This window comes from Hemibagrus wyckioides, linkage group LG17 (assembly GCF_019097595.1).
Source record: "Hemibagrus wyckioides isolate EC202008001 linkage group LG17, SWU_Hwy_1.0, whole genome shotgun sequence".
NCBI classification, from domain to species: domain Eukaryota; kingdom Metazoa; phylum Chordata; class Actinopteri; order Siluriformes; family Bagridae; genus Hemibagrus; species Hemibagrus wyckioides.
Genome location: NC_080726.1, coordinates 1,388,697 through 1,415,518, shown reverse-complemented (window position 1 = coordinate 1,415,518; position 26,822 = coordinate 1,388,697). Strand labels below are relative to the sequence as shown.

The 26,822-nt window shown below is 39.7% G+C and overlaps 1 protein-coding gene across 3 annotated transcripts in view; it reads right to left on the bottom strand.

Moving 5' to 3' along the window:
- Positions 1–22,574, bottom strand: part of tox (thymocyte selection-associated high mobility group box) — a 66,610-nt gene extending 44,036 nt beyond the window's left edge. For 2 of the 3 annotated variants that reach the window (XM_058413880.1, XM_058413881.1), the window contains exons 1-2: positions 22,396–22,574; positions 22,020–22,119 (exon numbers count right to left, since the gene is read on the bottom strand). In XM_058413880.1, coding sequence (XP_058269863.1) covers positions 22,020–22,119; positions 22,396–22,406 — 111 coding nt within the window. In that variant the 5' untranslated portion in view covers positions 22,407–22,574. Of the gene's footprint in view, positions 1–22,019; positions 22,120–22,300 lie in introns of all 3 variants that reach the window. The other variant, XM_058413883.1, reaches the window with a different exon arrangement.
- Between the last annotated feature and the right edge of the window lie 4,248 nt (positions 22,575–26,822).

Sequence of the window (26,822 nt, the reverse complement as noted above, 5' to 3'; positions counted from 1 at the left end):
CTGTCTCTGTACCTCTCCTTGTCTCTCTCTCTCTCTACCTCTTTGTGTGTGTGTGTCTCTCTCACTCTGTACCTCTCTTTGTCTCTCTCTCTACCTCTTTTTGTCTCGCTCTTTCTTTCTCTCTCTCTCTCTCTCTCTCTCTCTCTCTCTGTCTCTCTCCCCATCACACACACACACACACACACAAACACACAACAGAATTCTCTCAGCTAAAGTTCACAGAGTTTATTTACATCTTATTTGCCTTCAAATGACGACAGAATTAAGTGAGGGAGTTGGAATCAGATTAAACTGCACCTGAGTCTGATTCGAAGGAATGGTTCTGAAGCCATCGTACAGGTGTAGAAGAGTAGTGACTGTACTATATGTACTGAATGCAGGATGCTGAGGAAGAACAGGTTCTGACTCCTGGGATACGACTTACTGAGAAATCTTTATGACTACAGCAGCAGTGCTGAGCTCCATATACATCGTACACACTGGATTAGATTGGATGATGATTAACTGATACTCTCCTGAAATCCAGTGTGGTGGTGTGTGTACAAATACAGCTGTAATACACACCTGGGGAATAATTTCAACACACACACACACACATATACACACACTTCGCAATATGCCAAATCACCCTGTTTCTCTTTCACTTTTTTCCATTTTAAGTTCAGTGAAAGAGTTTTGATTGATTTCAACAACAGAAATCAGCTGCATTCTAAACGAGAGAGAGAGAGAGAGAGAGAGAGAAGCAGAGAGAGAGAAGTAGAGCAAGGAAGAGAGAGAAAGAGAGAGAGAGAGGCAGGGAGAATAAGAGAGAGAGAGAGGGAAGCAGAGACAGTAAGAGAGAGAGAGAGAGAGAGAGAGAGAGAGAGACTGAAATCTTCTTTCAGTCATCTCACCTTTTCTGATGAATTATTTGATTTGATGAATTTGAATCAGCTGCCTCTAACATTCTGAATCATTTATATTCATATTAAGTAAATACTGCATTCAAGATGTTTATAAAATAAAGGTTTATATAAAATAATCATTTCAGAAATAATATTTAGAATTATTTGAAAATGTTATTGGTTAGACTTAAAGGGAGTTTTTCACAAAAGCATGAGCTCAGACAAATCAAGCAGTAAAATAATTCTGTGTGTGTGTGTGTGTGTGTGTGTGTGTGTGTGTGTGTGTGTCAGTCAAACAGTAATAAATTACAGTGGTGTGTATGTGTGTGTGTGTCACAGTCAAACAGTAATAAATTACAGTGGTGTGTGTGTGTTTGTGTGTGTGTCTGTGTGTGTGTGTGTGTGTGTGTGTGTGAAGGATGAAGCTCAGCTCTGAGAAAATTGCCATTTGGAGGATAAAATGAAAAAACGAATAGAGGAGAAAAAACAGAATCACTTTTATCTGTGGTGCAGACAGAAAGGTTATTCATCTACACCTCTCTCTCTTTTTCTCTCTCTTTTTCTCTCTCTGTCTCTCCCTTTCTCTCTCTCTCTCTCTCTCTCTCTCTCTCTCTCTCATTTTTTCTCTCCCTTACTCTGTCTCTGGCTCTCTCTGCCCCCCCCTTCCTGTCTCTGTCCATCTCTCTTCCTCAGTCTCTTGTCTCTCCCACTCTCTTCCATCTCTTCTTCCTTTCTCTCTTTAGCCTTTTATGTCTATCTCTTGTTCCTCTCTTTGCGTGTCTTTCTCTCCATTTTCTGTCTCACTTTATTCACTCTTTCCATCTATCACTTTGCCTTTCTCTCCATTTCACCCTCCATCCTCATGTGTCTCTCCTCGATTCTCCCCCAGTGTCACTCTGACCCAAATGTTTATCAGAACTGATTGATAGAACTGGAGAAACGAGCTGCCGTACTAATACACAGTGTGTGTGTGTGTGTGTGTGTGTCTACACACTCCTGCTCTTAGTAATCAGGTGTGACCTTTAGGAGTTCCTCAGAAATGAAACCCGAGTGAAAAACCGTCCTTTTTTGTGATTAAATTCTTCTTAACATTACTCACCCAGAATTTCTGTTACACTCACATCTTAGATCTTCATCTCAGATCTTATATTCTACTGACATCATCTTCATCACCATCATCAACATTATCACCATCATCATCATTACCATCATCATAAACATCACCATCACCATCATCATAAACATCACCATCACCACCATCATCATAAACATCACCATCACCACCATCATCATAAAAATCACCATCATCACCATCATAAACATCACCATCATCATCACCATCATCATAAACATCACCATCACCACCATCATCATAAACATCACCATCATCACCATCATCATAAACATCACCATCATCATCATTACCATCATCATAAACATCACCATCATCATAAACATCACCATCATCATAAACATCACCATCATCATCATTACCATCATCATAAACATCACCATCATCATAAACATCACCATCATCATCATTACCATCATCATAAACATCACCATCATCATAAACATCACCATCATCATAAACATCACCATCATCATAAACATCACCATCATCATCATTACCATCATCATAAACATCACCATCATCATAAACATCACCATCATCATAAACATCACCATCATCACCATCATCATAAACATCACCATCATCATCATTACCATCATCATAAACATCACCATCACCACCATCATCATAAACATCACCATCATCATAAACATCACCATCATCACCACCATCATCACCACCATCATCACCACCATCATAAACATCACCATCATCACCACCACCATCATCACCACCATCATAAACATCACCATCATCATAAACATCACCATCATCATCATCACCATCATCATAAACATCACCATCATCATAAACATCACCATCATCACCACCATCATCACCACCATCATAAACATCACCATCATCATAAACATCACCATCATCATAAACATCACCACCATCATAAACATCACCATCATCATAAACATCACCATCATCATCATCACCATCATCATAAACATCACCATCATCATAAACATCACCATCATCACCACCATCATCACCACCATCATAAACATCACCATCATCATCATCATCATAAACATCACCATCATCACCACCATCATAAACATCACCATCACCATCATCACCACCATCATCACCACCATCATCACCATCATCATAAACATCACCATCATCATAAACATCACCATCATCATAAACATCACCATCATCATAAACATCACCATCATCACCACCATCATCACCACCATCATAAACATCACCATCATCACCACCATCATCACCACCATCATAAACATCACCATCATCACCACCATCATCACCACCATCATAAACATCACCATCATCACCACCATCATAAACATCACCATCATCACCACCATCATCACCACCATCATAAACATCACCATCATCACCATCATCATAAACATCACCATCATCACCACCATCATAAACATCACCATCACCATCATCACCACCATCACCACCATCATCATAAACATCACCATCACCACCATCATCATAAACATCACCATCATCACCACCATCACCACCATCACCACCATCATCATAAACATCACCATCATCACCATCATCATAAACATCACCATCACCATCATCACCACCATCATCACCACCATCATAAACATCACCATCATCATAAACATCACCATCATCATCATCATCACCACCATCATCATCACCATCAACATTATCACCATCATCATCATTACCATCATCATAAACATCACCATCATCATAAACATCACCATCACCACCATCATCATAAACATCACCATCATCACCACCACCATAAACATCACCATCATCATAAACATCACCATCATCATAAACATCACCATCATCATAAACATCACCACCATCATAAACATCACCATCATCATAAACATCATCACCATCATCACCACCATCATAAACATCACCACCATCATAAACATCACCATCATCATAAACATCACCATCATCATAAACATCACCATCATCATAAACATCACCATCATCACCACCATCATCACCACCATCATAAACATCACCATCATCATAAACATCACCATCATCACCACCATCATCACCACCATCATAAACATCACCACCATCATAAACATCACCATCATCATAAACATCACCATCATAAACATCACCATCATCATAAACATCACCATCATCATAAACATCACCACCATCATAAACATCACCATCATCATAAACATCACCACCATCATAAACATCACCATCATCATCATCACCACCACCATCATAAACATCACCATCATCATCACCACCACCATCATAAACATCACCATCATCATAAACATCACCACCACCATCATAAACATCACCATCATCATCATCACCACCACCATCATAAACATCACCATCATCATCATCACCACCATCATCATAAACATCACCACCATCATAAACATCACCATCATCATAAACATCACCATCATCACCAGACAGATAGTCATAAACACAAACAGACAGACAGGCAGAGAGACAGACAGACTGACACACAGAGAAACAGATAGACAGAGAGAATCGTATTGAACATTCTGGAATAATAAAGTTTCAAATAAAAATAATAAAATAATTGAATAATCCGGCCACATTTTATTCTTGCAGCTCGAGAGGAAAAATGACACAAAGGTTTGCTGCACAACACCATTTAACCAAAATATGATTTATGACATGCCATATTCTTCACACACACACACACACACACACACACACCACATCTGAGGCGTATTTTTTGTCTCAGGGTTTGAAGAGAGTGTAATGTTTATGAAGCTTTTTGATTTCTCAGTGTTCTAACCATCAAGAGCTTTTTTTTAATAATAAGATATTTTAAAGCACCTCATATATTCCAGCAGCTGAAAGTTCAACATCAAAGGCTGAGAAAATGAGAGTGGGAGAGTGTGTGTGTGTGTGTGTGTGTGTGTATGGGGGGGGGCGCTAGTGTGTGGAGGGAATGAACACACACACACACACTTTTTGATTTTCCCATACTCTGACCTTCTATGAGAAACTGATGAGGAATGAAATTGGTTCCAGTCTGTGCATGATTCACATCTGGATATCACACACACACACACACACACACACACATATATATATATATATATATATATATATCCTGCCTGGCACCAAAGAAGAAATACCGGTCATCAAAAACAACTGTGTAGTGTGCTGATTAAAGGAAAGTAATAAATCTAACACAAAAATATAAATGATACGGAAAATAACTGATATTTTTGTCTGAAATCTTTCACATTAACATTATTTTTATTCACACACCTTTAGTCTAATCACATTCTTTTTCAAATTGCTATCTTTATCGTAATTATCATAACTGTATTTATCGTAATTATTATCGTAACTGTATTTATCATAATTATTTTCATAACTGTATTTATCGTAATTATTGTCATAACTGTTGTTGTCAGCTGCTCCCTCGTGTGTGTGAGGGGTCACGCCCTTCCTGACGGGGTTGGGCCTGCATCCAGTGGCTGGGGTTTGGGCACTAGCTGGGAATCGAACCCGAGTCTTCCACATGGTAGGCGAGAAATTGGTGGCTACCATAATTATTATCATAACGGTCTTTACTATAATTATTATTGTAACTGTATTTATTGCAATTATTATCGTAATTATCATTATCATTATCATAATTATTACCATTATCTTTATAATTATTGTGTTTATCATTATCTTTAATGAAATGGTTATCTTTAATGAAATGGTTATCTTTAATGTAAGTGTTATTAGACTCGTTATCAGTATCAGATGGAAATCATTGTTTTGCTAATCATTATATTTACTGTAATAGCTCCTTGTATAATTATCAGATCAGATCAGATGTAATAAGGTCTTGTGGTTTATGATGGTTGCGATACTCGATACAGCTTCAGTAAAACCGAGCGCTTATGTGTGTGTGAAGTGATAATTCATTAAACAGTTTAATTAGTTAAACTACATGGGTATGGTTAACAGTACTGGATTAGAGACATTATCCTGATGATCAAGCACTGGAGATTTAAACCCACTCTTCACTTTACGCAGTGAAGGAAACCGCGGAGGAAGCCGCCGCCCACCACGTGCGCTGTGGCGATAAATCCGGAGCTCAGGTGCAAAATCAGAAATTGGACTGGTTCTATTTGATTACAGAGCAAACGAGCAAGCGGGAGACGTGTCACTTCTCCACATTTCATCTGGCCATGACGCCGCCAACGTACAAAGCCAATCTGACAAAGAGGTCACTATACAACCAGAAATTTTAAAAAAAACAAATCTACAAGATCCGTCAGGAGTCGTAAACATCTGAACAATGTCCTCCATGTGCAGATCATACGCTCCGTCGTGTACTCCGGAGCTTCTGCAGTGTATAAAAGGTCTGAGACTGATCGTGTAAAGGCTAACTGATCATTCATACGTCTATATATTAGCATAATTTACTTATGGGACACTTTCAGTAGCGCCACACTGGTATTAAAAGATCACGCTAATTTTATTTGAAGTTTTCATTTTTCAAAGCTTGCTAAAATTCTTAAAATGTTCTCCTCACTTCAGCTAAATTTATCACCATCTGAGCTAGCTAGGCTAATCTTATGTTCTCCATTTAAATCTGTTACAAAACACAAATCATGATGTTTATAAGATAGCACATAGCCTACTAGCTTAAAGGACACTTTAATGTGAAATTAGCCGGAATGTTAATACTAATCTGATGCAGTGCATTTTGGGTAATGTTAACACTAAGACTGCAGTGAAGAGGAAGACGTGTGTGTGACGTGTTTTAAACTATGAAGACTGAGTGGAAGGGTGTGTGTGTGTGTGTGTGTGTGTGTGTGTGTGTGTGTGTGTGTGTGAGACGAAACCCAGTTGTTGTTTTTTTTAAATAGACCCTCACGGATCGGTTTACACTCCGACAGACTTCTGGCCTTGTTTTGTTTTTTGTTGTTTTTGTCACTCGATAGCTAATTTGCATCGCCGTGGCAGCTGCTAAACATGAGCCACACACACACACACACACACCTCTGCTCAACTTTCACTTGATAAAACTCATGTTTTACTGTAATTGAGCAGCCATTTTATTTCATGACAACATAATTATAATTAATAATAACAATAATTAATACAGTTAATTAATTTTGCTTTTATTACTTTTATTTGATTATGATTTGTGACAATGGGGCGGGGATTATGATTTGACTTGTTACAGTGAGAATGGGTCGGAGACTGTGTTCTGGATGCTCTTTATTAAATGTATAATTAAATCACTCATCATTAATAAACTCCCTTACTCATAAATGTGTGTGTGTGTGCGTGTGTGTGTGTGTGTGTGTGATATGAGGAAGGTTGTGAACGTGTTATGATTATTTTACTGCATGCGGGGAATTCAGAGCTGTAGCACAGGCAGACAGTGTTGATACTGATGCAGATGTGCAGAGTGTGTTAAGAGTTTAGCAGCTAATGTGAGAATGTTTACAGCTAAAAGGTAGGTCAGGTTATTTTTAACTCAAGTGTATGTGTGTGTGCCCATGTTTTTGTATTCATGTTTTAGACATTCCAATGTCTTAAGCATAAATGGATAAAAATATTTAAATATATTTAAAAGTACACCAAATGATAAGAATAAATAAATGAGCAATACACTCCACTGACACACACACACCTGACATGGCGAAGGTACAGAACTCATCTCGAGCTAGGATTATTTGTAGTAAACTATATCAACCTGTTTGCATTTCTGCGAGTGGCTACATCTGGTAACAAACCCAGAGAGCAGCGACCTGTTTACTCTGAGGAACATGAGAAGATAATTAGGAGGAAAAATCCAGAAAATCAAGACATTAAAGCGTTATTGAACATGACGTGTTACTGATGCTACATCTGTGTGTAAGGAGTAAAGACGGCTAATTAAACAGGATTCGCTCCTATAGAGAGTTTCGGGGGAAAAAAGAAAAGTGGAGGTTTAATGTGTTTACGTTTAATTACAGCAACATGTGCTGAAAAAGTGAAGCTGTACAGTGAGAATGGGGCGGGGATTATGATTTGATTGGTTACAGTGAGAATGGGGCGGGATTATGATTTGATTGGTTACAGTGAGAATGGGGCGGGGATTATGATTTGATTGGTTACAGTGAGAATGGGGCGGGATTATGATTTGATTGGATTCAGTGAGAATGGGGCGGGGATTATGATTTGATTGGTTACAGTGAGAATGGGGCGGGATTATGATTTGATTGGTTACAGTGAGAATGGGGCGGGGATTATGATTTGATTGGTTATAGTGAGAATGGGGCGGGATTATGATTTGATTGGTTAGAGTGAGAATGGGGCGGGATTATGATTTGATTGTTACAGTGAGAATGGGGCGGGGATTATGATTTGATTGTTATAGAGACAATGGGGCGGGATTATGATTTGATTGGTTTCAGTAAGAATGGGGCGGGATCATGATTTGATTGGTTAGAATGGGGCAGGATTATGATTTGATTGGTTTCAGTAAGAATGGGGCAGGATTATGATTTGATTGGTTACAGTGAGAATGGGGCGGGATTATGATTTGATTGTTACAGTGAGAATGGGGCGGGATTATGATTTGACTGGTTACAGTGAGAATGGGGCGGGATTATGATTTGATTGTTACAGTGAGAATGGGGCGGGATTATGATTTGACTGGTTACAGTGAGAATGGGGCGGGATTATGATTTGATTGTTATAGAGAGAATGGGGCGGGATTATGATTTGACTGGTTACAGTGAGAATGGGGCGGGGATTATGATTTGATTGTTATAGAGAGAATGGGGCGGGATTATGATTTGACTGGTTACAGTGAGAATGGGGCGGGGATTATGATTTGATTGTTATAGAGAGAATGGGGCGGGATTATGATTTGACTGGTTACAGTGAGAATGGGGCGGGGATTAAGATTTGATTGGTTAGAGTGAGAATGGGGCAGGGATTATGATTTGATTGGTTTCAGTAAGAATGGGGCGGGATCATGATTTGATTGGTTAGAATGGGGCAGGATTATGATTTGATTGGTTTCAGTAAGAATGGGGCGGGATTATGATTTGATTGGTTTCAGTAAGAATGGGGCAGGGATTATGATTTGATTGGTTTCAGTAAGAATGGGGCGGGATCATGATTTGATTGGTTAGAATGGGGCAGGATTATGATTTGATTGGTTTCAGTAAGAATGGGGCGGGATTATGATTTGATTGGTTAGAGTGAGAATGGGGCGGGATTATGATTTGATTGGTTAGAGTGAGAATGGGGCGGGATTATGATTTGATTGTTACAGTGAGAATGGGGCGGGATTATGATTTGATTGTTATAGAGAGAATGGGGCGGGATTATGATTTGACTGGTTACAGTGAGAATGGGGCGGGGATTATGATTTGATTGGTTAGAGTGAGAATGGGGCTGGGATTATGATTTGATTGGTTTCAGTAAGAATGGGGCAGGATTATGATTTGATTGGTTAGAGTGAGAATGGGGCGGGATTATGATTTGACTGGTTACAGTGAGAATGGGGCGGGGATTATGATTTGATTGTTATAGAGAGAATGGGGCGGGATTATGATTTGATTGGTTACAGTGAGAATGGGGCGGGGATTATGATTTGATTGGTTAGAGTGAGAATGGGGCTGGGATTATGATTTGATTGGTTTCAGTAAGAATGGGGCAGGATTATGATTTGATTGTTATAGAAAGAATGGGGCGGGATTATGATTTGACTGGTTACAGTGAGAATGGGGCGGGGATTATGATTTGATTGGTTACAGTGAGAATGGGGCGGGGATTATGATTTGATTGGTTACAGTGAGAATAGGGTGGGGATTATGATTTGATTGGTTAGAGTGAGAATGGGGCGGGGATTATGATTTGATTGGTTACAGTAAGAATGGGGCGGGGATTATGATTTGACTGACAAATCTTCAGTAAGATTTAGTTTTGAGCAGGAAGTGACCGCTGTTCTTTGACCATATTTGGTTTGGTTCTATTCCAGTTATTTTTATTCTCAACATTTTCAACATTTTTACTATATTGTACATTTTTAAATCATTTTTTATAAAATTTTACTTTTTCGTTTCTTTTTTTTTTATTTAGATTTTTTTTTATATCAACATCTTATTTAATATTTATAACTAGAACACCTCATTAAATATTAATCACAGGCTTTGTGTCTATTTCTTGTTACATGTCCTTCTTTGAAAGTTTTTCCCCTTATTTCTCTAAAAAAATCTCTTCTTTCTTTCTTTTTATCTTTTTCTGTCATTTCTCTCTCTCTCTACCTCTCTCTCTACCGCTCTCTGTCTCTCTCTCCACCTCTTTCTCTCTCTCCACCTCTTTCTCTCTCTCTCTCTCCATCTCCCTCTTTCTCTCTGTCTCTCTCTCACTCTCTTTCTCTCTCTTTCTCAGTTTATTTGTTTGTGTAGGTTTCTTTGTTTGTGTGTAATTATGATTGTGCAGCGGGTCCTCAATTACACTGCAGTCAACCGTGTGTGTGTGTGTGAGAGAGAGAGAGAGAGAGAGTGAGTCAGTGAGAATTTGTGTGTGTGTGTGTGTGTTGCATGTGTAGAAATGTTGTACAGAGCTAATTGAAATTGTGTGTAACACCTGTATGATGTTGATTACCATTCACATCTCTCTCTCACTCCATCTCTCAATGTCTCCTCTCTCTCTCTCTCTCTCTCTCTCTCTCTCTCTGTCTCAGGAATCTCTCTATAACTCAAGCATACAATTATAGAGTTTAAAGTTTTGCTATTTTGGGTTCAACTCAGAACTCAAACGCAGATGTTCAGTGACCACAAAGACACAAAAATACACAAAAAATATGAGTTGAAATAAAACAGAGAGAGAGAGAGTACATGGCCTGGATTAAACTTCAGAAGTTTTAGCATGTTTGAAACTCCACTGATTGGAGCATTGGATTGAGACTGAAACAATTCTGATTGGGTGAGTTGTGAAAACAGCAGCCAATCACATCAAAGAGAAGCTTATTAGCGGCTGGGTGGAGGCGGGGATTATGTTCACCTCATGAATAAACATTCTTGTTAATAAGCATCTTCTTTGACTCTGTACATCATTCTGGATGATGTTTAAAGGGTCAGCAGGTTATTGTCGTCAGTTCAGGTTCAGATCAGTGCCAACCCTGGAATACCTAGCTACATGAAGAAGAGACTAATAGCTCCGCCTCCCTGTGTAATATACAGCTAAAGTTTAAAATTCGGATACTGAACCCCCTGAATAACATACCTATACAGGGCATAAAAACTCTCTCTCTGTCTGTCTCTCTCTATCGCTCTCTCTCTGTCTCTCTCTCTCTCTGAAAAACCTGGCTACATGAAGAAGAGACTAATAGCTCCTCCTCCCTGTGTAATATACAGCTACAGCATGAAAGTCAGATACCGAACCCTCTGAATAAATTCCCTTCACAGGGCATAAAAACGTCCGACACTGTGCACCAAATGACTGACAGGAAGCCACACTGGGTAAATAATGACCCCTACACCCTACATGGTGCAGAATCTGGAAAGGAGGTGGTAGAGTAGGAGGAGGAGGTGAGTGGTTTAGAGAGATTAATTACGCCTAATGACCAGCTCCTTTCTCCTCTGATGAAGGTGTTTAGCTCAGAAGAAGGTGTGTACACCATCTGCTAAAGTCTCAGTGAAACATGATATCACACTCCAATATTAAAAACCCAACAGGTGTCACTGACACACACTGACACACACTGACACACACTGACACACACTGACACACACTGACACACACACACACACTGACACACACACACACACATCTACATTTACAGTGAGTTCATCACGTTCTCTGCTTGATGTGTTAATTATAAACATTACAGCTTATTGTTTCATCACCAGAACGTTTTAAGTATATAAAATATTGGATTCCAGCTCTCTCTGTCTTTCTGTCTCTCTCTCCCTGTCTCTCTCTCTCTCTATCTCTGTCTCTCTCTCTCTCCCTCTCTGTATCTGTCTCTCTCTCTGTATCTCTCTCTCTCTCTCTCTCTTCCCCTCACCCTCTCTGAATTTGTCTTTCTCTCTCTCTCTCTCTCTCTCTCTCTCTCTTTCTTTCTTTCTCTCAAGTTGGCGATATAAAGTATTGGCACCCTTGAAATTCCATTTGGATTCCTGTCCCATCTCCTTTTTACAAATTTACACAAACCTTTTCTTTAATTATAGCTGCACCGAAAATTTCAGGATTACACACCAATAGTTGTGTGTATCTGTAGAATATTTTAATATATCACACAAGCGATATTGGATATAAATATGTCTGTTCTGTTCACGGCAGAAGAACAGGCGAGGAGACAAGATCCATTTTCCCCCCCGCACAACTTTACACCAATCCACGTCTTTTATGTGAAAACGATGGCAATATGTTTTCGTAGCAAGATTAGACCAAACAATTAAGCGATTCTGGATGGGTTTCCACGGCAGCCATCTGTTTAGATGTTTGTCTCAGACTGAGAGACTCATCATCAAGCGCTCATATGTGGAGGAGAGAAAAAGAAAAAAACAACACAAGCTGCCTAAAAAAACTGGCTTCTAATGGAAAGATTGGAGACTTGTGCCAGTGTGTGTGTGTGTGTGTGTGTGTGTGTGTGTGTGTGTATATATATATGTGTGTGTGTGTGTGTGTGTGTGTGTGTGTGGGGCAGTGCAGATAAAAAGCTCGCTCCTCCAGCCAAAATACCACCCAACACATGTCCACATTTTATCATCATTATGTTCTGCTACTTAATGAGCTGAACTCCTGGCTCCTGCGGAGGAAAAGACGGGACGCTAATTAGCATTGAGGAAAAAAAATAAATTCTCTTATGCCGGAACGGACACGCGCACGCCGCCATGAGGCTCTCGCTACACACACTTTCTGTTTTTTAAATTAAAATAATCCTTGCTGGATGGTTATTAAGTGCATACAGCATATGAGGAAGTACAAAAAACTTGACAGGTGACATTGATAAAATATTGATTATAAAATATCAGATTGAGAAATCTCAAAAAACATGCTAATAGAGTGTGCTGATTGATAGAGGATCTCATGGAGGTCATAGAGGATCTCATGGAGATTGTAGAGGATCTCATGGAGGTCAGAGCATCTCATGGAGATTGTAGAGGATCTCATGGATGTCAGAGGATCTCATGGAGATTGTAGAGGATCTCATGGATGTCATAGAGGATCTCATGGAGGTCATAGAGGATCTCATGGAGGTCATAGAGGATCTCATGGAGATCATAGAGGATCTCATGGAGGTCATAGAGGATCTCATGGAGGTCATAGAGGATCTCATGGAGATCATAGAGGATCTGAGGCAGGTAACAGAAGATCTCATGGAGGTCAGAGATGATCTCAAAGAGTTCGTACATTATCTCAAGGAGGATGTAGAAAATCTCAAGGAGGTTGTAGATGACCTAAAGGAGGTTTTAGGGAATCTCAAGGAGGTTGTAGAGGATCTCATGGAGGTCGGGAGGGTGTAGAGGATCTTATGGAGGTCGGGAGGGTGTAGAGGATCTTATGGAGGTCATAGAAGATCTCAAGGAGGTCGTAGAAGATCTCAAGGAGATCGCAGATGATCTCAAGGAGGTCGCAGATGATCTCAAGGTGGTCGCAGATGATCTCAAGGAGATTGTAGAGAATCACAAGGAGGTCATAAAATAATTCAGGTAGATTGTGGAGGATCTCATGGATGTCATAGAGCATCTCATGGAGATTGTAGAGGATCTCATGGATGTCATAGAGCAGAGCATCTCATGGAGATTGTAGAGGATCTCATGGATGTCATAGAGCAGAGCATCTCATGGAGATTGTAGAGGATCTCATGGATGTCATAGAGCATCTCATGGAGATTGTAGAGGATCTCATGGATGTCATAGAGCATCTCATGGAGATTGTAGAGGATCTCATGGATGTCATAGAGCATCTCATGGAGATTGTAGAGGATCTCATGGATGTCATAGAGCATCTCATGGAGATTGTAGAGGATCTCATGGATGTCACAGAGCATCTCATGGAGATTGTAGAGGATCTCATGGATGTCAGAGCATCTCATGGAGATTGTAGAGGATCTCATGGATGTCACAGAGCATCTCATGGAGATTGTAGAGGATCTCATGGATGTCATAGAGCATCTCATGGAGATTGTAGAGGATCTCATGGATGTCAGAGCATCTCATGGAGATTGTAGAGGATCTCATGGATGTCATAGAGCATCTCATGGAGATTGTAGAGGATCTCATGGATGTCATAGAGCATCTCATGGAGATTGTAGAGGATCTCATGGATGTCATAGAGCATCTCATGGAGATTGTAGAGGATCTCATGGATGTCATAGAGCATCTCATGGAGATTGTAGAGGATCTCATGGATGTCATAGAGCATCTCATGGAGATTGTAGAGGATCTCATGGATGTCATAGAGCATCTCATGGAGATTGTAGAGGATCTCATGGATGTCATAGAGCATCTCATGGAGATTGTAGAGGATCTCATGGATGTCATAGAGCATCTCATGGAGATTGTAGAGGATCTCATGGATGTCATAGAGCATCTCATGGAGATTGTAGAGGATCTCATGGATGTCATAGAGCATCTCATGGAGATTGTAGAGGATCTCATGGATGTCAGAGCATCTCATGAAGATTGTAGAGGATCTCATGGATGTCATAGAGCATCTCATGGAGATTGTAGAGGTAGCAGAGGTACAGAGCTGTTGCCATGGAAACAGTAAGTCATTTCTGTTGTACAAAATTTAATCAAAACGTTTACGCATTGTTTACGCTCGATTAGCACTAATAAGATGGGGTGTGTTTATGTTCACAAGACAAAGATCACAACCTGAGCAAACATTTCATGGTGTGTGTGTGTGTTGAGCCATACTGGTGTTGACTTTAGCTATTGACAAAGGAAAAGATTTCAGCAGAAGGACAAGCAGTGTACAGTAACACACACACACCACACAACACACACACACCATACATTACACACACACATCACTCACCTCAAACACACACCTCACCTCACTCACCTCACTTCACACAAATCACCACTAGAAAAAGTTCTCAAGCACTTAGATACAGAAAGAAACAGAAAACATGACAAGCTTCTTTCTTTTGTTCTTTCTTTTGCTTTCTTTCTCTCTTTTTCTTTCGTTTTATTTCTTTATTTCTTTCTCTCTTTCTTCCTCTCCTTCTTCCTCTTTGTTTTTTTTTCTTTCGCTTTTTTTCCTTTGGAAATTGGAAAGGTGGGGAAACATGTCTCCCAGATAATTTAACATGGAAAACAGGCGGTTTTAAATATTTCGGAGTGTACCTGGGAGACAGCAGCTGATGTAAAGCCAGAGTGGTGAACGTTGTTCAAACCACCGTTACCAAAAAGAACAGGTGACCTGCAGTGGAGAATAGGCTACTACATGGCATTGTCTCTGTAAACACTTTTATCTGTATTTTAATCCCAGAGATCACAGATGAGTGTCCTTTTTGTTTACAGAGGGAGACAGTGTTCCATGCTTTTATGAACTGTTTTAGGCTTCGTCCACTTTTTAGGGTTTTAGCGAGTGTTTTAACACAGGTTTTACCCCACAGGTTTTTATCCTTGATTTTAAATACACCAGAAAAGAAAGGTTCAAGTGTCAGCTGGTCAATTCTATCCTGGGCCAGGCGAAACTGGCCATCTACAGCAGGAACAACAAAGTGACAGAACACACAACATGATGTTACTGTAATTTTTCAGAGATTGGTCAAATCAAGGGTCTTTGTTGATTTAGACTTTTATAAGAGTATGAATGATCTTGAAAAGTACAAATGAACAATTTTAACTTCCTGTCTATTTTAAATAGTTTTTTTAACCTAGTAGTTGGTGTGCCGTTTATGTATTTATTTGATTTATTTAATTGCTTATCTTTATAAATTAACTACTTTATTTATTTACTTATTTATCTATTTATTTATTCACTTTCACTTTTTTTTTATTGGATTAAACAAACGACCATCAAAAGTCAAGTCGCCCCCCCAGGTGTTCCTGTATACTCATCACTTTTTATAAAGAAAGTCAGACAGTTTGAGTTTTGAGGGTTTGTTGTCTCTCTTTGGTGAGCTGTTAAAAAAGCATGACTAATCCCGATTCAACAAATTTTTTTATCATGATCAGCATCACACAGAGCTGAGTGATTACTGATGCTGTACCACATGACCCTCACTTATCAGATGATAATACATATCACACCTCAAAGCGTCAGGAGGATGTTCTTTATTTTTGTGTGTACAAATGACACTGTACAGAAGTCTGCCGTTTCTTCAGTTCCCCACTCGCAACTTTACTTCCTTTCTCTGATTATTTCCTGTTTACTATTTGTCCTGTCGCATCAAGCTGTGACATCAGAAAGAAAATAAAGCTCAGACGTAGCGCTGTAAGTAGTCGCTAGTACAGTTAGCTCACTTTGCTAATCTGACGACTCGTCACCTCTTAGCTAAGTCGGCAGAAAGATAAGGGCGAGAAACAACGCTAAAGCAAAGCCATGAGCACAAATATTACAAATATTCACAAACTAATTTACATGCTAATTTCCAATGACAAACCGTTTCTATTTCTAAAACAGCAGTAATGCTAACAGTAATCGCTTAACACTGTATAAGTGAGCACCGAGTCAGCAGTGTGACTCATCCTCAACACTAACCACGGCATTAGCTTAGCTCGCTATAACAACTTCAGACCCTTTCAAGTCCATTAAGGCTGAGAGAGAGAGAGAGAGAGAGAGAGAGAGGAGCCCTGGATAAATAAAGAGGAATGAAATAAATCACAGCCATTAATGGTGAGTGTGCTTCAGCTGTGTTCTGGTTTCTTTACAGAAAACGCTACGCTACAACTGATACTGTGCTTATTACCCATAATGCACTGTAGTTATGAAACTTAACATTAATGGTTGTGTAAAGCGTGAAGGTACACTATATTGCCAAAAGTATTCGCTCACCTGCCTTGACTCGCATATGAACTTAAGTGACATCCCATTCCTAATCCATAGGGTTCAATATGACGTCGGTCCACCCTTTGCAGCTATAACAGCTTCAACTCTTCTGGGAAGGCTGTCCACAAGGTTTAGGAGTGTGTTTATGGGAATTTTTGACCGTTCTTCCAGAAGCGCATTTGTGAGGTCACACACTGATGTTGGACGAGAAGGTCTGGCTCCCAGTCTCTGCTCTAATTCATCCCAAAGGTGTTCTATGGGGTTGAGGTCAGGACTCTGTGCAGGCCAGTCAAGTTCCTCCACACCAGACTCTGTCATCCATGTCTTTATGGACCTTGCTTTGGTCACTGGTGTACAGTCATGTTGGAAGAGGAAGGGGCCAGCTCCAAACTGTTCCCACAAAGTTGGGAGCATGGAATTGTCCAAAATGTCTTGGTATGCTGAAGCATTCAGAGTTCCTTTCACTGGAACTAAGGGGCCAAGCCCAGCTCCTGAAAAACAACCCCACACCATAATCCCCCCTCCACCAAACTTTACACTTGGCACAATGCAGTCAGACAAGTACCGTTCTCCTGGCAACCGCCAAACCCAGACTCGTCCATCAGATTGCCAGATGGAGAAGCGCGATTGGTCACTCCAGAGAACGCGTCTCCACTGCTCTAGAGTCCAGTGGCGGCGTGCTTTACACCACTGCATCCGACGCTTTGCATTGCACTTGGTGATGTATGGCTTGGATGCAGCTGCTCGGCCATGGAAACCCATTCCATGAAGCTCTCTGCGCACTGTTCTTGAGCTAATCTGAAGGCCACATGAAGTTTGGAGGTCTGTAGCGATTGACTCTGCAGAAAGTTGGCGACCTCTTCGCACTATGCGCCTCAGCATCCGCTGACCCCGCTCCGTCAGTTTACGTGGCCTACCACTTCGTGGCTGAGTTGCTGTCGTTCCCAAACACTTCCACGTTCTTATAATACAGCTGACAGTTGACTGTGGAATATTTAGGAGCGAGGAAATTTCACGACTGGATTTGTTGCACAGGTGGCATCCTATCACAGTTCCACGCTGGAATTCACTGAGCTCCTGAGAGCGACCCATTCTTTCACAAATGTTTGTAAAAACAGTCTGCATGCCTAGGTGCTTGATTTTATACACCTGTGGCCATGGAAGTGATTGGAACACCTGATTCTGATTATTTGGATGGGTGAGCGAATACTTTTGGCAATATAGTGTATCTGTGTTCTCTGTAACATGGAGGTATCGTACCTGAACTATCTAGCATGCTACAGCTCATTATTAAAGTCTTGTTGCTAGGCAACCAAAGCAACACACACACACACACACACACACACACACACAGATGCTGGAACAATAAAAGGAAAAACAGCTAGCTAATCATTACGCTAACTCACACGTCACTCTAACCTCTATTCCTCCTCATCTTCCTCTCTCCATTTTTTCTTTCCATCTTTTCTTCTGCCACAGACTTCTACTTCTCTCTCTCTCTTGCTTCTCTACCCATTCTTCATCTCTCTGACTCTTTCCATTTCTCTACATTCTTCTCGATTTGTCCTTCTCTCAATCTCTCTACTTGCTTTCTTTCTCTTCTCTCTCCATTTTTCACTCAACTTTCCTCTCTCTTACACTCATCCTGTCCTCACTCTTTTTTCACTTTCCATCTTTCCTCTCATTTCTTTCTCTCTTCTTCTGATTTTGTTTTGCATTACTCATTTTTTGCTTTTTGTCTCTCCTCTTTCTCTCTCTCTTCTTAACTCTTCATACCACTGTCTCTCCTCCCTTCCTTCTCTTTCTCAGTCTCTGTACCCTCTCTCTCTCATCTCTTCCCTAAGCTCTTCTATTTTGTGTTCATTCTGTGTCTCTCTCTCCATCTTTCCTTTTCTCTCTCTCTCTCTCTCTCTCTCTCTCTTCTCTTTCTCTCATTCTAAGCTCTACTGTTCCAACTCTCACTTTATCTCTCTGCCTTTCTTTCTCTATTTATCTTCCCAAAGCTTTTCTTTCTCTCCCCCATTCTATATCTCTTGTTTCTATTTCTCCGTTCTAAGCTCTACTGTTCCCTCTCTCACTCGATCTCTCTCCCTTTTCTCTCTCTCTCCATTTCTCCTTCCCAAGCTCTTCTTTCTCTTCCTCTCTCTGCCTTTTCTTGCTCCCTATTTCTCTTCCCCAAGCTCTTCTCTTTCTCTCATTCTAAGCTCTACTGTTTCCTCTCTCCCTCTCTCTAACTATCTGTCTGCCTCTCTCTCTCTCTCTCTCTCTCTCTCTCTCTATATATATATATATATATATATATATATATATATATATTTCTCCTTCCCAAGCTCCTTTCTCTCCCCCTTTCTCACCCTCTCTCTCTCTATTTCTCCATTCTAAGCACTACTGTTCCCTCTCTCCCTCTCTCTTACTCTATCTCTCTGCCTTTCACTCTCTCCATTTCTCCTTCACAAGCTGTTCTCTCTCCTTCTCTCTGCCTCTCTCTATTTCTCTCCCTTGTCCTTCTCTCTCTATTTCTCTACCCCAAGCTCTCCTCTTTCATTCTAAGCTCTACTGTTCCCTCTTTTCCTCTCTTTCTCTCCTCCATTCTACATCTCTTATTTTTATTTCTCCATTCTAAACTCTCCTGTTCCCTCTCTCTGCCTCTCTCTCTCTCTCTCTCTATTTCTCCTCATGCTCTTCTATCTCTCTCTCTCCCTCTCTCTCCCTCCTTCCCATGCTCCTCTCCCCCCACCCCTCAGCAGTATCTCATCTCTTATCTCTTTTTTACTTTTTAATCCTTGTTTCCACATGAGGTTTAAATGTATTTTAGGAACCATAGCAGCTACAGGAACACTTTTCCCTTTGAATGTAGCAGCGTAGACGTGAAACACACACACGTGAGCACACGTCGCTGCCGACTTCCCGTTCAGCCGTGGATCTGAGAGCAACGGCAGCGAATCACGAGGCAGCGGAGAGAATAAAGCAAAACCCCCAACCCCCACTGCATCACCCCAGAGTAACCCTACCCCCCTGCTTATTCAAACACACACACACACACACACACACACACGAGTGTAACAGCACCATCATTATAACACCACACCACATTGCTCTGCAGCTCCTCTGAGACTATCGCAGCTCCATCACAAAGTTTTAAACATACAACCTTCAAACTTAACGAACATTTAATTGATCAATTTATTTAATAATTAGATGTTTTATAAATGATATAAACTCATATCTAAGTGCTGAAGTAGAATCATTTAACTTTACTGTACATAAACCATGGCATGTCCATAAAACACACATCAATATATAATAACTCAAATATTAAAATAATATTACAACAATAAGAAATATTTAGTTTAAAGTTCACTTTATTTGTGTTTATGTCTATTTTATTTGATGTTTTCTACACATCGCTAGTTTGACGTGTTTTCAAAATGTTTAGCCTTCAAAAAAATGAAAAGTTACATTTCAAGCTACTTCAGGACATGAAGGTGGGCTCCCCCTAGTGGTCACTTATAGTAGTGTCACTTTAAGCCGAATAAAATATTACGCTTTACAAATTTAACAACAACAACAAAGTGTATAACAATGAAGTTACACGTGGACGATGATGTTTGTAGACGATACTGTCTGGAGAAGAGTGTCTGATAAATGCCATAAATATAAATACCACAATATCGCCCGGAGCGTGTGTAGTAGTGGACGAAGGTCTATACTCCATTAGCTGTGCCACGATTTCTTTCGTTTGTTCAAATGTAATTCGACTTTACTCACGTTTTTCAAATTAATAGTATTGGAACAAACCGGATACTCTGACTACACACTAGATGATTTTATGCCTGATTTGACCACTCCAGTGATCGTAAGGGTCATGACCTGATTTGCGGCTAGTCGCTACTGATCATTTGTCTAAATAAACCTGAAGTGTGTGATGTTAATATGATTATTTTACTGTTCTTCTTTTTATTGAGTCTGAGCTTCCGATTACGGATCAGGAAAACTCCCATGGAATACCAAAACAGCCAATGAGAGCGAACTTCCAGAGAAGCATCACTAACCGGATGTTTCTGTGGAATCACCAGCATGAAATCCTTACTACAAACATCGTTCAAAACTCTCGATTTGGTTAAATCGAGTAAAATAATGTTAAAAGATACATTAAAAGTAACGTTCAAATTATAGATACAAATAATGTAAAAAATAACGTTAAAAATTAGGTGAAAATAATGGTAAAATTGACAAAAATAATGTTAAAATAACAGTAAAAATAACGTTAAAAATAATGTTAAAAATAACGGTAAAAATAACAGTAAAAACAACGTTAAATCTGTCTTGATATCTGTGGTCTCCCATGTTGTAGATTTGAGAAGGGTCCAGTTTGTAGTCAGAGCGTTTACAGCTACTACAGGACGTAACATCACATCTCCCCCTGGTGGTCACTCAGATAACACTCCATTTACGAAAGTTAAGCGAAGTTTTACGGAGCGAAGCCACAAAGCACTGTGTTTAATGATAAACTCGCACGTCTTTATACGACACTCGAGACGATATCATCACAACATCTCACGATATCACTCACGGGGTAATATTTTAGAGTTTAAAAACAAAAAAAATTAAAATGGTTTCTTCACGTTAGTGCGACAGGATTAATACTTTTAGCAAAAAAACACAAAATATCTGAACAATGGAAAAACCAATATCGAGATTTTAATGATTTATTTTAGTCATATTATTAAATATGACAGACATCTTTATTAACCTTATTTTAATTCGTGTTTTGTTCTATATCTGTATAGACAATCAGTATTGTTTTGCCTCTAATCTATTTAACAGTTTGATGAGTAACAAATTTAGTTTGCATTAGTAATTAAATAATTAAAATAAAAAGGTTTTATGGAAGTCAGCTTGGACTACAAAGTGCACCTCCAAAAGTGAAGTCAAACTTTACCCAAGGGTCTAATACTCCAAACTAAAAGCAAATCAGACTTTAATCCGACTTCAGGATAGATTAATTAGATGAATTTCTTTACCTTATTGCAGTATGAGGAGTCTGAGTAAAGTGATGGTCCCAGTCTGGATGGATCTGTTGCTGATGGAGGAGGAGGAGGATAAAATCTCACATCCATTTCACTGCAGAAAAATAAAACAGCAACCCAAAAAAAATCTATTAAAAATTCGGCTTCAGTATGACTGAGACGCCACCTCACGAAAACAAAAAAACAATGTAAAGTATAAGTGATGAAGGTTGTGAAGAACTAGAAAAGAAGAAAGAAAGAAAGAAGAAGAAGAAGAAGCAGCTTCACTTTGGCACCTTCACATCCGTTCGCGGGGTTTCTGTGAGGAGAAAGAGATATAAAAAAAAAACAAAAAATAAACTTTGCGATAAAAAAAAAGGTCTTCCTACACCTGTGTGGCATCAGAAAGAAATCAACCGTCTCTGAGGTAAAGATGTGTCTTTTCTTTTTCTTTTCTTTTCTTTTCTTTCCCTCTTCACGGAGCCAGAAAAAATAGAAGCGCCGTGGTTAGCCTGAGAGCTAACTTCGTACCTCACTGCTGTGTGTGTGTGTGTGTGTGCGCGTGTGTTCGTGTATGTGCGCGCGCGCCTGCGTGTGCGCGTCTGTGTGTGTGTGTGTGTGTGTGTGCGTGCGTGCGCGCGTGTGCAGGTCTCGTGCAGCTCTGTGACGGAGTCGAAAATGGCGCGAAAGGGGGCGCTGAAGTATTTCTTTCCGAACCGATTTTAAAAACTCGTTTCTTTTGTGTCCTTTTTTATTATATATTTTCTTTATTTTTTATATCTTCTTCAACGTTCTCATATGTACTTGACTAAAGTTCTGGGATTTTAGGTTCAATTCGGCTAATACACTATTTAAAGGAATGTTATGTATGAATTATTAGCTCTTGAGCTATCGATTTCATTAAATCTACAGATTTATACAGATAAAAGAAATTGTTTGTGTATTGCGATGTTTTCTTCTCATCTGAGGTCACAAATAATGCTAATTTAGCTTATGAAATGTGCAGGTTAATATAATTATAATATAATATAACCATTAATTAGCATAAACAGCACCGTCCTGTGCTATGGCGTGCTATAGTGATCTGATTATCCATGTTTAGCAGCCTAATAGTCCATTTTTGTAAAGAAATTCTAATATGGAATTGTTTAAACACATTTGTTAAAGCCTGAAAGGTGTTACTGGTTCGTGCAATTTCTTTTAATTGGGTCTCTAACAGCGCACATGACCTCTTAATTATGAATCCATTACGATACTTTGTGCCATCATTATGGTAAAATTAGCTGACTGTGGCGCACGTTTAGAGACAATGCTCATGAAACCTGAAGGTCAACAAGGAAATTCGAATTACTGTAATACTCTCAGTTTATGTTAAAAAAAACCTCTTATGCTAACTAAATAAATGATCTAGAAATCAGATGTCCATCAAATGGTCAGTATAATAGAGTGAAGCACATTCTCTGCTAGCCATGAAGTCTGCCACCAATTTATTTTCTACTCAAGTGCAGTTGAGATATCTATCTCAGCAGCCAGCTTTCCAGCTGCTATAACCAAAAAAATAAAAACCCTGGTGAGAGACAAGAAATATGAGCAAGATTCAAAGCCAATGTCCAGCCGCTAAGCCTGTCCCCTGCATCTTATACACAAAATAAAACAGAACATCAATAGATAACTACATCTTTAGTACATGGCAGTGAGAATGATTTGATTGTTATTGCCTTGACGTTGCAGAAACAGGCTTCCAGATATAGCACTTAGCAACAAAACAGAAAACATTTAAAAAAAGAGGAAGCTAGTGTCCTAGTAAAGGTGTTTATAAAGACGTATTCGTACATGAAACTCAGCAAGTAGCTATAATGATCACATGTATGCTAAATCAGATTAAAAGACTCTCTCAGTGATGTAATATTTATATTGTTTATACTGTTGACTTTTTAGACTCAGAGCAGCATTCATGTTGGAGGATTTTGATCTGAAATTTCTAGCACTACCAGATATTGTTCATCATCCATCTCATAATAAACGCCAAGGACATCAAAATAAACGATCTGAGATCACCGATTTTTACTTGACGACCTAAGAACCCCACAGATTTATCGTGATACTGTAAATCACACAATTTAAACAAGGCTTAAGTCTGTATTTTTAAGCACAGCAAAACACACAATGTCTCCTCAAAGGAAAAATCAATTGTTGGGAAGTTTGTGATGGCAAGAGTCTAAGAGAGCCTGGTTAGTCATGAGGGGAGGGGAATAAACTCTCTCTCCTGTTGATTCACAGTGACACTAGCCAATCACAGACATCTGTGAGGTCACGTATGCGTAAGAAGGCAGATAGCACTTTTCTCCTAATGCGTTCCTGCCACCTTCAAATTCTTCACAATTCATCTTTCCATACCAGGTTGTAGGTGCTGTGTAGGTTGAGCTTGGTGAAGACCAGAGCCTCCCTTAGTTGTTCCAATGCCACCGGGGACCAATACCAGTGGGTAGGGGTAACGCACGGTGATAGCATTCAGACCCCTATAATCGATGCAGGGCTGGAGACCCCCATCCTTCTTCTCGACAAAAAAGAAGCCGGAGGCCACTGAAGAGTTGGAAATCGAGAGTCTTTGAGATTCTTCGAGTCTGCATAGCTGTGGATTTGGGTAGGGAGAGGGGGTAGACCTTGCACTTAGGCAGCATCGCATTGGGTAGCAGGTCGATGGTGCAGTTCAAAGAGGTGGTGGGGAGGGAGTTGCGTGGCCCATTCCTTGCTTTCAGGACATTTCAGGATTTCCATCTTCTAACACACTGAATTAAATCGGCAGAGCTGTGGTTATATTCTATGAGCAAGATTTATTAAATGATGTTAAATGCAGGAAGACACCCTGATGTAGAACAACTGATTCTGGAGAAACAAGACTGACCGCTCGTTCTGAAAATCATCAGGACACGTAAATTCAAAGCTGGAATCTTAAATGGAAAAAGGGAGAGAGAAAAAAAGGTAGTTCTCAATCAGTGAAGCACAGAGCTTTCATAAGAGATGAGAGGAGAGGAGAGGAGAGATGAGGAGAGGAGAGGAGAGGAGAGGAGAAGAGAGGATGCTAAAGCTGCTTTTACAGAATTAAAATAGAAAGCTGTCAGACTTCTCTACTGTCTCACAACTCAGCACACACTTGATTTAACCCAGACATGCACAGGCTTCGGAGCTCTGGAGTCGGGTTCCTTCTGATTTCAGACGTTTTAACGGAACTCATTGTCACATAATACATCAATTTCTATTCATTTCTATTCATATGTATTTGTTTGTGCTAATTTTCTCCTCTTTATGAGATGCAGAGACGTGAGCGCTGGATTGCATTCAGACTGAAAAAGACTAGCATGTTTCTGTAATGCTGATACTGCGCCCTGTCATGCGGCGTGAGACACTAGCCATGTAAATGTGCTGCGACCTTTTCATCGCCGCTGTACCATTTAAAGTCTGATGGAGTTTTGATGGTTTTTTTATGATAGTGCATGTACTATTTAGAAACTGAAATCCCTGTGAGGGCCACGCTGTCCTCCTTCCTCTTCACGCCACCGATTTCTCGTTTCGATAGAGAGAGACCTATATTTCTTCTCGTTCTGTTAACATGGGGAGTTGTGTTTCTGTGAAGATGAAAAATCCTGCATAACACTGATAGAGGCTGACAACCCTTTGCTGGAAATCTCTCTCTCTCTCTGTGTTCTTATCTCTCTGTCTCTCGACACTGTTCTTTAGGAAGAACATTAGGTTATATAAGATCTAGGAAACTGTTAAACAAAATGGTAGAGTTATAAGTCAAACAAGTTTCATCTTATTGGTTATTGGGAAATGACTCACTGGTAAAAATTACAGGGTGCATAGGTTTACTGGTTACTGCTGTGGGGATGTCGACTAGTCAGGTGATGGAAAAAAATGTGAAGCAGATTGTAAAGAAAGCAGCCAAATGTTCTTATGAGTAAAATGAAACCAAACATATAGTCAACTCTACACTGTGTGAAACCACATTATATTTATTCGCATTATGTTTGAGGGTTTCAGGCTTTCAGCTCCTCACCAGAAGGTTATGAAGTCTAATCACCACCAAGCTGTCACTGGTCGGTGCACTATGGGTTATAAATCACTTTGGATAAAAATCTCATCCAAATAAGTATAAAAAAATGTTAGGTCAGAATCAGCTTGGAAAGACTTCCAGGATGCTGCTGTGGACATCTCCTCCACTCGAGGAAGGCCATTCATTGACCTCATGTCTACTGAGTGTTGGTGGACATGAGCTTCCATGCTGTGCACTCTCAGATCTAAAATCTATGGTGGCTGAGAAGTGCTAAACAAAATAACACATCAGAAAACAATATAACAACTCCGAAAACAGCAGGAGAATTCAGACTAAAAGTTCTCTATAGTTTGGAATGGAATTCTTCTCTCTGATTGGACGAGACATCTGTCACTCAGGATATACAAGAAGTATGAAACTGTGTATCTAACTTTATTTCTTGTACATGTGTGGAGTTCTGTCTTCACTTTAAACCTTTTTTAGTGCAACTTTAAATCTTTTAAAGAAAATAACAAACATATATATTTATCTTTATAAGAGAATGAAGTTTATTCAGTGTTACTGTGAGGAAGGAAGCTAACAGATTGTGAATAGATCAGTGTGATGTTGGATATACTGATAGTGTATCATGGAGTAAAGATTAGTTTATCTCTAAAAACACACCTGAAGAACACAGGAATGTTGGGAAGACCAAACTATTCCAGATTAAAGGATGTAAGGAGCGCTATAAGAGCAGAGCTGTGTTCATACACACACCAATCCAC